At 39.8% G+C, this 10,518-nt stretch overlaps 1 protein-coding gene across 2 annotated transcripts; it reads right to left on the reverse strand.

Annotated features, from left to right (window-relative positions):
• Positions 1-1,175: 1,175 nt before the first annotated feature.
• LOC131223534 (protein argonaute MEL1-like) lies at positions 1,176-10,221 on the reverse strand. 2 transcript variants are annotated; one of them, XM_058218979.1, is made up of 22 exons: positions 9,694-10,218; positions 7,451-7,668; positions 7,148-7,297; positions 6,931-7,064; positions 6,557-6,666; positions 6,105-6,211; positions 5,632-5,770; positions 5,401-5,517; positions 5,125-5,232; positions 4,985-5,056; positions 4,163-4,282; positions 3,912-4,080; positions 3,714-3,835; positions 3,215-3,352; positions 2,994-3,136; positions 2,844-2,906; positions 2,668-2,731; positions 2,404-2,539; positions 2,230-2,303; positions 2,038-2,132; positions 1,507-1,538; positions 1,176-1,406 (listed from the first exon to the last, which is right to left on the reverse strand). In XM_058218979.1, the coding sequence occupies exons 1-22, from the start codon at positions 10,102-10,104 to the stop codon at positions 1,228-1,230; spliced, it is 2,901 nt and encodes a 966-aa protein (XP_058074962.1). In that variant the 5' UTR covers positions 10,105-10,218; the 3' UTR covers positions 1,176-1,227. The 2 variants fall into 2 exon arrangements, 1 of the variants encoding a protein (XP_058074962.1); XR_009160520.1 differs by lacking the exons at positions 1,176-1,406; positions 1,507-1,538; positions 2,038-2,132; positions 2,230-2,303 and having other exon boundaries at positions 2,465-2,539; positions 2,990-3,136; positions 9,694-10,221.
• Positions 10,222-10,518: the final 297 nt, after the last annotated feature.

A 10,518-nucleotide genomic window follows, 5' to 3' on the forward strand; every position in this document is an offset into this window, starting at 1 on the left:
TGTCTGAAATCAACGTACTAAAAACTCGGTTAAGTGAGACATTAAAGATGAAGGATCGGAGGGCTGCAAAGATGGTTCTCGGCATTGAGACTGAAAGAGGAGTAGGTTTTGGTTATCTCAGGCAGAATACCTTGGGTAGGTATTGATCAAGTATGTGATGGACCAGGTAAAGCCAGAGCATTCTCTACACGTCTCTCCTCAAGTTTTCCTCAGGACATGTCACAAAACAGATGAAGAAAAACAGGATATATCTCATGAGCCTTATTCGAATGCGGTTGGCAGTGCATGTCATGGTTTGTATTAGACCGGTTATTTCACAGGCAGTCGGTGTTGTGAACAAATACCCCAACAAGCAACATTAGATAGTGATGAGATGGTAAGAAGACTGTCTTTCCTTTTAAGAAGACACAAGCAAAGGTGGTTGGACACGTGGATTCTGATCCGGCAGACATGCTCACCTAGATCGTTCCTACAGAGAAGTTCAAGTCTTGTACAGCTTCTCTAGGATTGGCGATGGCGAAAAAGAAGGACGAAGTGTGCACGAGCGGCTATAATACGATACAGAGATAAGAGAAGAGGTCAAGAAACTACATGGTTAAAGATTAAAGACATGGTGGAGATTGTTGTCTAACAGATGTCTTGAATCTGCAACGCGTTGCTCAACCAGTCGAGTGGCTAGCTCGACCGGTCGAGGCTCACTCGACTCGAAGTCCAGCGTGCATTGTATTTGGGTGTCCGGAACACTCAACCAGTCAAGGGTCAGGCTCAACCAGTCGAATCCCTAGCTCGACTAGTCGAGGGTTACACAGCTCACGCGCAGACTACGTAAATTTGAAATAGTTTCCGAACTTTTCCAAAGGAGGTGCATAAGTAGAGTTTCCTAAACTATAAATAGGGGTCCCTAGGACTATTCTAAAGTATTCTAAGACTTCTTAAAAGGTTTCCAAGGATTTCTAAAAAGGTTCTTGGGTTATCAAAGGGTTTAGCAAGGGTGAGATTCGAGCTTGTTTGAATCGGGTAAGTCTTCTCTCTTTGTAATTTTTATTTTCATAGTGAAGATCTGTTACTTTGTGCCGTGATTTTTTCCACAAGGGTTTTCCACGTAAAATCATTGTGTTCTCTTGTGATTGCTTGGTACTCTTGGATTGCTATCCTAGATCTAGATTCGTGTGATTCCACAGCACAAATCCCAACATGCCATGTCAAAAAGAGCCAAGTAGTCATTTGTCAGCAATAAAACATTACTTCCTTTACTGAGTCCTTGATTTGAGGCAGCGGGCGGACCTCTGTGCTCCGTTCCCTGGTGTTTCCACCAGCTGCTGATGTGGACCCACCATCTGATACGTCACTTTCCATGTAGTACCTTGCACGAAGTGCTGCCAAGTGAGCATAGTATGCAGGAGGAACTGCAAAAATGTCAGGCTCCCAACATTTTAGATACATTGTATTACAAAAATTGGACAATCAAGAAACATGGAGAATAAAGATAGGGAAATTTGAACAAACCTATGGACACTGAGCGAGTGCATCGAGCATACCTGTGAGAATGGAATAGATACCATGTTCAATATAAAAGATAATGAAGGGATTGGAGAACAAACTCCTATTGTAATTTCTTAAATTTCAAGATGTATGCATATGTATATTGGGGCTCATGGCATGGTTTTCCGAAACTAGATCCACTATGTCAATCCCAAATGGCATGAAATCAATCGTGGTTTAAAAAACCCCAACAGATTTTTAGACAGGCAACGTTCTGAAAAGCCACCAAATGGGAAGACAACCCTTTGACATGATGGCCTACAGCAGGTCTTAACATCAAAAGGTCGTGTGACCCTTCAATTGGGGAGGTCCCACATGTACCAAACCCACCCGGGCAAAATGTAAGAGCACCAAATATATGGACTCCCGTAAGAGAGTGAATATGACCCTATAATTCATCCTACAGCAAACCAAAACATTAAAAAACATTTAAAAAAAAATGCCCAAGCAATGCAAGTGTTTTAATTTGAGAAAGCATCAGAGGTGCATAATTACGTGTAGCAGAGATCGTTCGTTAGCTTTTGCAATGCATCTGCTGTGAACTTGTTCTCATCCCACAGAACATGATAGTGGGTGGGACGGCTTGTTCCCTGAAAACACCATACAAGACAATAAAATAGCAACATAAGACAACCATTCATCATGGCCAACAAGAACCATCGTGCTACCATTCGAACCAGCAGTTACCTGAATACCGGCATGGCTGCAGAGATAAAAATCAAACTCAATTGGGTGGCATATCTTCGTATCGACAACAGTTCCTAACCAACACAGCCATTTATGCCAATATTACAAGACAAAGGTATGGGAACCATATCAAGAATTTAAAAAGAAAAAAAAAAGACTGACAGCTTGACATACCTGGTAAGATGTTACCACTCCTGTCAGTTGAATTACAGTCCCTGTGGTCTGCAGGGAAAAGCCGTGTGTGGTCTCTCTTTTGAACTACCACAAATGTCACAGGTGGAACATATCCTTCCTCCAATGAAACACAGGCCTGTAAGGTGGAATATTGAACATAGAAATGGCACCATTACAAAGTTTTCGTATGACTAAATTTATAAATAAATAAATAAAGCTGTTATAGAAGGACAATGCAACTCAGACCCAAGTATGGAAAATCACCTTCCTAATTGCATCCAACTCATAAAGCAAAACTTGACTGAACTGGCCTTTGCTCACACCAACCCTGCAAAACTCCAAATTATGGCCCAAAATACCAAACAGTTTCTCATCCAAGAAAAACCAAGACGAAATCATAATATTCATACTCTATAGAGACTCCCAAGGTGAAGAATTACCTATAGAATATGATGCGATGAGGCTTCCGTCCCGTTGCTTGCCTGAATGCAATCAGTTGTTCTCTGCCAAATAAAATAGATATTCTTTAAACACTGAATTCAAACACTTGCACCCACGGTCATATAAATACAGAGGAGAAAAAGACTTGCCGGATCATCCTTTTGTTCATAGAACCTCCCTGAGGATCCTGCACAACTTGAAACAGATCTCTTATCAGCTCCTGCAGATGCGGCTGTGCCGAGACCAAACCCCGGTACTTGGTGACCTCTGGCCAATCCATTGAAGCTACAACCTACAATGCACATCAAAGATGGATAAAAATCAAGTGCAACCCATAATAAATGAAAATTAATAACCAAATATATCATACTGCCGCAATTGACAGGCTGGAATCCACTCCTGGCTGTGGATGCATGACATCAGCACCAAATATTATTGTGGGAACATCAGTTACATAAGGAATACGACTCGCAACGGCATCAGCTAGCACTGTGTTGCGACCTCCAACCTTTTACAATAAATAACAAGCACACCAAATTATAACATTTATACATGAATAATATAGGGCCATAACAATCTGTAACACAATTTTCATTTTTTTTAAAAAAAAAGGACAGGAAAATTCGTTCTCACTGTTGGAGGATTTTAAGAAGAAAAGGATAATGGAAGTTTCACAGACCATTCTTCATTTCTTTTTTCTCCAGAAAATCCCCCAATCAAAGGCTTATGAGTTGTCTAATTTGTGATATGGCATTTGCCACTTATAGGAAAGTTGTGGCTGCTTAAAAGGCTACTTAAAAGGAGGCAAAAGCACAATAGAAGAAACACATCAAACATTCAAAGTTCAACAACTTCAAAGAATCAGAAACCTTGACATTAATTTTTAAGGCAACATTTTCAAGATACTGTTTGTTGACTTTGGATGCCTGTCTTGGTTGGCAACACTGTGACACTATGCCCAACTCCGTTTCGCAAACACGTTTTATCTTTCCTGCAAAATCAGAAAACAAAACGCTTTAGTTGATTCATTCCATCTCTCTAGGATTTAGGGTCTTGGCTGCACTCACCATATGAACCACTCATGTCAGGTAAAATGATAATAAGCAATTGGAGATGTTTCTTCTTATCTCCACTTTGTAGTTTTGCAGTGGCTTGTTTGTGTACATCCATCAGAGCCATCTCAATCCTATTAGGGCGATCTGCGCGGATGGGCACCAATGGATTGGGGCTGAATGTCTACCAAAGAGAATGAAGAACTTTAGGGAGCATGCGACAAGGCTAATGACTATATTCAAATATAAAAGTCAGAACTCAATACCATTCCTTTATTTCGACACATGCCAACCAGTTCGTGGCAAAATGTATGAACTGCATCTGGAGGCAGACGTGAGAAGTTTATGCATGTCCAGTATTCAACACTGCCACCATTAACCATTTTCTGCACACATGCCAGTACAACAAAATTCAAGAGTTAGCTAGTAACAGGAGGAAATCTTCAAATGCTCTGACAAAGATATGTGATACGTGCACAGAAGTTGTTAGTTTATGCTTGAATGAGCGCATCTGCATGTTTACCATTTGATTGCATGCTTGTTGAAAATGGATGTTTGCACAGAACATTTAGCAATAATAATAGTAAAACACTAAAATCACAGTGTCAGAACAAGCAGACACCCCAAAATTAATGTCCAGAAAGATGCCATGGCAGTGTAAATGCATGCATGATGATATGAACATTGAATGAATAGATCTGTGAAACAGTTAATCAAAGGAGATGCAGCCATCTTGAGACACAAACATTGATCATCTACAAACAATTATAAAAGCTACATCATTTCCTATGGCTTGAGAATTTTAGTTTCTAATTGCGCCATTGAATCTGCATATAGGCTTCAAAGGTGGTCAAATGCCTACTAAAAGGAGTTTTGTAAGTTACAATGCAGAGGATCTAGTGGAATGGACACTTTCAACTAGAAAGGCTTCATGGCATCAGTGGAGTTGGAGCCATACAATCAATGACTCCAGTACAGCCACAGCATCTCAAGCATGTTAATGGAATTAACAAGAGAGAAATATGTTCCTAAGGTCATTATAACATTTTAAATGCCAAAATATGCAAGAGGGCAAGTTTAGGATCAACCTTGTTGATCATATTCCACTGCCCCACTCGAGGATAGCAGTTTGCGTCACGCCCACTAGCATGATACTTGAGCTGAAACAACCAATAGAACCATAAGCATGCCCATGATTATCAGACAATACTTCGAATCAAATAATCACCTCGGGAGGTGGCAAAACACGAGCATCAACTGAAGCAAGTCTGTCTTGAACTTGAATCCCAAACTCCTGTGCATACTGATCCCTGTTGTAATTGTTGCGCACAACCACCTGCAATGGATTGAGCTCCAAGAATCAAGAATAAACAGATGCAAGACCTAATTTGAAGGAATAACATAAAATTAACAAAAAAGGGCCCCTATATCTGACTGGCTGCTTGCTGTGGCCCCATCTCAATATAAAGTTGATTTTCCCAGTTACAAAATTGAGAGCCTGTACCTCATGGATGTTCCTCTCCCTGTCAGCAGGACGTTGGCAAGCAGCCCTCAAGATGGCAGTAGCCTGCCGCTCATTCAATTTCCTTGAGTATCGCTGCCCTTCAACAATGTGACAAACCTGACAGCATATAATCATTCATGATGTCAAGCACAGAAATTTGACACATGCATGCAACAATGCAGAGTACAGGAAAAGCAAAGTAATGAATTTAAGACAGTAGTGGCTTTATACCTCCATAGGTAAGTATATTGGCCTGGCACCACTGCCAACTTGAAGACTTGGCAAGAAAGTCTTGCGGAGGACAACTCCGTACTTCTCTTTGAAGTACTCAATTACAGAAGCGGTACGCCCCTGGTCATCAATGGGAAATCTAAAAGGCACCAACAATGCTCATTATTCACAATGTGCAAAATGAACCTCACACCAAACAGTTACAAGGATCACGATATCAGGATCATATTGTGTTGTCTCAAAAATGTAATACAGTAAACATAGTGCACAATGCAACAAGACATTTATTTGAATCTTTGTTAAAGAAAGAATTTGTTTCATTCTTGAAAAGAACATTTGAGGTTTATGCATGGTAACAAAATTTATATATCATCAATAAGTTATAATGAAATTCAAGCAATGCCTTTAAAAAAATGAATTTCAAGTATCATGATGGGAATATATCAAGCTGAATTTAAACAAACTATGCTTACGTCAGCTGGCTCGTTGGCTGAGCAGTTATCCCTGAAATTCGATATTGTCTAGATGACTCATTCCAGTGGGAGGCATAGACCATTACTCCCCTCAAGACGTTCGTTATCTGGCAAAAACCAAACCATGAGTCAATGACACTAATGAGAAAAAGTTTCAAACAAAAGATCATGCTAACCAAAATGAAATCTCATTTACCAATGAGAACAAGTTTCAAACAAAAGATGATGCTAAACAAAATGAAATGTCATTAACCGTATGATAGAAATAAGAGCATATCTATAACTCCCATTAAGCTATTGCTTGGTTGCACCAAATATCATGAAAATTTGCAACACAGTAGACTGATTAATCATGAATTTCATGACGTTTGGTTCAACCAAACAAACTCCTACAAAAATAATTCATTTTTCTCCAAAAAAAAAAAAATGACAAATGCAGGTAGAAGTAATACCTTAACGCAGTCAGTATCAGATAACGGCCTTGTTGGATCTCGCAAATTGAGATACTGAGATACAAAATCTACAACTGGAATTGGTTTGTAAAATGATGTTGATGAGATATCTGTAGCAAGGGATGAAAGGTATGAGCAAAAGAGAGAAAACTACCCAATGATAGCTTTGGAGAGTTAAAAAATTAAAAAGGAAAGAAGTTAATACCAGCAACATCAGTACATGTGCCAAAACAGTTAGAAACAACAGCAACAATAATAATATTGTTTGTTAAATTCTCCTTAAAAATTTTATATGTGATATGGGCAAAACACCAGATTACATAAATCAGTCAGAACTTGGACATGAGAAAACTGGAGTTCAGCAAACAAAGTACCAATGTTCAGCGAAAGGCCCATCTGTGTAGGGCGGATACTCTGACGGAATCCCCTCCAACACTCCAAACCATCACCTAGAGGACTGCTTTCACCCAACTCAGGAGAGAAAAAAGATCTTTGCACGGGAGTATAACTGTGACCATCAAAGGCAGACAAAATTTCATAACAATTCATATTGAGTGGTTATATCAAAAGTAGAGGGCAGCAAATAATTACTTGAATGAAGGCGATTCTCTTAGCACCACATCAAGCACTTGTATTGTCTCCTGTGGTGCATCCAACTGTCTAGCTCGCAAAAACTGCTTCAGATGGTGCAGATCAGCTCGAGCAGCAAACTTAATTGCCACCTTAAATTCTCTCTCCCTTCTACATTTTCAAACAAACTTAAAATAACCATCAAGATAAAAACAACAGGAACAGAAACCACAATTTAAGTGTTTTTTTAGGAATGTCAAGAGAAACCATAGGAAAATATGTAAAACAGTAGTCAGAAGAGAGAACGAGGCTTGACTAACAAACCTGGTCGTTGAACTAGTGGAACCTGTCTTATCTTTGTCGACCAACTTGATGACAAATTCTTTCGAGTCAAATGGCAAAGGCCCAGCAGTGTACAGGCTCTTTCTACCATCATAAACAGGCTTTCTTCTACCCAAATGTGATTCCTTATAGGTTGCTACAAGCTCTTGGATGATGGCACGATTTGTGCCTCGGGATGCAACCTCCGGAGAAACAGAAACCTAGCTCATTTGTTTTAGAAACAGAAAATACATTTGAAAAACAACTCAGCAAAACTATCAACATAAAGCAAATTTTGAATCCAATATCTACAAGAATAAACTAGGGGATTTTGAAGGAATCCAATCTCCCTCAGAAAGGCAGACAGAAACTTATCATTTAACAACAAGCAAGATACAAGAACAATCTACTCTCAAACACAATTCTACCCCTTCAAAACATCAATAAACAAAGAGAGACAATTAACAGATGATGCAGGTAATAAAAGTTTCCCATCCAAATGTGCAGTTTCTAAATGCGAACAGATCGACATATTGTACATGAGAATATTTATGTTTTGAACATTTGTCATAGAGATCAGTGAGTCCTACACGGCAAAACTAGAACTAAAACAGTTTATGGGACTGAATTGCACTTTCTGCAACCCAAGCCATGTCAGACTTCTCCCATTTCCAATGTTGTGATCTCTAGTTTTGGCACTACCTAATGCAGATCATCATTGTTATCCACCAAGGAGTGACCACCATGAGCCCTTCCGTCCTCCCACAAGTATCTAACTATCTATGCAGCCACACTTGCAAACCTGGCATCCGTGGGACATCAAATGGGCCATACATGAGGTGACACCAATGGTGCAATTACCTCGTGGGCCATAGAAGTCATCCATTTCAACCAATCAAGTGGTCCACATATGTACAAAATAACAGTTAGATTAATAAAAATGTCATTCATAGATATTCAGCAAATATCTCTGCAGTCACACTTGCCATCCTGGCATCTGTGGGACATCAAATGAGCCATACATGAGGTGGAGAAAACAATGCAGTCAACCTAGTGGATCATGGAAGTCATCCATTTCAGCTCATCGAGTGGTCCATATGTACAAAACTAATAGTTAGAAAAATAAAAATGCCATTCACGGATATTCAACAAGCATTAACGAGTGGAACATCCCCATTATTTTTCCTTTTTAGAAACCATTGAAACCACATAAGGGCTCAACCATTAACTGAAAGGAGTCCACATGTGATATTAGCTCTGGATAACTAAATAAGATGATGATCGAAGTAAAAGGGGGAAATCTTAGGGGGGTGGGGGGAAAAAGTAGGCATTGAGGGATAGACAATAAAAACAGAGCACTAAACAACTAAACCAATACAGAAAAAAAAAAAAAAAAAAAATTTAAAAAAAAGCATATAGAAATCCATTAAAATAATCTAAAGTAAAAAAATAAACAAAAAAGAACAGACAAACATAAAGAACATTCTCAAGTCGTATTTGCAGAAATAATAGAGAAAATGTATTAAAAAAATACTAATATGCAACCGATTATTCCAAGCTTTAACATCTCACTCAAGAAAAAGGCAAGGATCTATAGCAGGAACAGCTGCAATGGGAATAAAAGGCTTGCATGGGAGAAGATAACATACTAGGAATGAATGCAAAGCAAATTACGGCAAGCTTTCAAATCACCAAAACAAGAACCAAGATCGCAAGGGAAATTTTCTAGAACGATCCAAAACGGAAAATCAAAACGAAAGAAGATTAAAAAAAAATAAAAAAAAATAAAAAAAAAACAAAAAACAGAAGGAAATACCAAAATGATCCGAAAAGGGAAAAAAAACAAAGAGATACAAGAAAAATCGGAGAAGATCAAGCACTAGAACAATCGAAAAGGGAGAAAATCGAATAAGACAGGCAAAGTACATTGGGATCTTAACAAAGAGAAATAAAAACACAGAAAAATAGATACAAACGAAATCATCAAAAAAACGCTGACGAATTTAAGAAACGGGGTAGACATATATAAGATCTCAAACTAAGAACACGATTAGAAGCATTTAGGAGAAATGCATTAAGATCAAAGCCATTTTCAAGCCATAGATAGCATCAAACAAGCCATGCAAAAAACTACAGATCAAAACACAAAAACAAAGGATCGATGGAAATATCAGACATATCATGTAAGAAAAACCAGATCCGAAGCGAAAATCAGATGAAATACTTTAAACGGAGGGAAATCTCACATCATAGTGGCATAGGTCCTTGTCCTCAGCTATATCGACAAGGAAGTGGTTCGCACGGACCACGCACTTTGAGCCGAGAGTTCCGAACCCGGGCCGAGCCGGGAATCGGATCGCCTTCGTCGATGATGGTGGCGGCGGCAGCTGCGCTGGTGCTGGTGCTGGCGCGGGCGCCGTCGACGGTGCTGGCGTAGAACGTTCCTCCAAGGACACACGCCGCTCGAAATCGCGACTTAAAAAGGAAGAAGACGCAGATGCTGCAGCAGGAGCTGCTGCTGCAGATGGCGATGGTCGCTGCTGCTGCTGAGGAGGAGGAGCGCCTCTACCTCCTCTGCCGCGGCCACCTCTTCCACCTCTCTGAGATGGAGATGGTGCTGGAGTAGCTCTTTGCCTCCTGCTTCCGCGCCTCGGCATGGCTGCGTTTCAGAGAAAAGAGGGAGAAATGGAGGAAAGAACGAAGAAGCAGTCTTATTTCGGTCCTTTTCTCTTTCAAAGGCGGGAATAAGGTCTGTTGATGTTGGAGTGAGAGAGACTGAGTGAGGGGGAGGTAGGAAGGTAGTCCGGATCCTCTGTTTGCCAAAAGCATGCATTCCTGTATCGTCATTGGTCCATGCGTCAGCAGTTACGGTGTGTAATAATACTGTTCAATTAGATTGCAACCACGTGTCAGCAATCACGGTGTGTAATAATACGCAAACAGGGGGTCCCGAATTCATTTTATAGAAGGAGAATGATACAGTACATTCGACTCTACCGAAATTTAGTAGATCCGTCTCCTAAAATTAATAGATGTGAGAAATCTAGACCATTCAGCTAATTTTTCACACT

Source organism: Magnolia sinica, chromosome 13 (assembly GCF_029962835.1).
Source record: "Magnolia sinica isolate HGM2019 chromosome 13, MsV1, whole genome shotgun sequence".
NCBI classification, from domain to species: Eukaryota; Viridiplantae; Streptophyta; class Magnoliopsida; order Magnoliales; family Magnoliaceae; genus Magnolia; species Magnolia sinica.

Coding starts and splice junctions, on each gene's coding strand:
- LOC131223534 (XM_058218979.1), bottom strand. CDS start 10,104: ATGCCGAGGCGCGGAAGCAGGAGGCAAAGAGCTACTCCAGCACCATCT. Junction 7,298..7,450: donor TCCACTAGTTCAACGACCAG/GTTTGTTAGTCA, acceptor TTGAAAATGTAG/AAGGGAGAGAGAATTTAAGG. Junction 5,057..5,124: donor GTGTTTTGCCACCTCCCGAG/GTGATTATTTGA, acceptor TGGTTGTTTCAG/CTCAAGTATCATGCTAGTGG.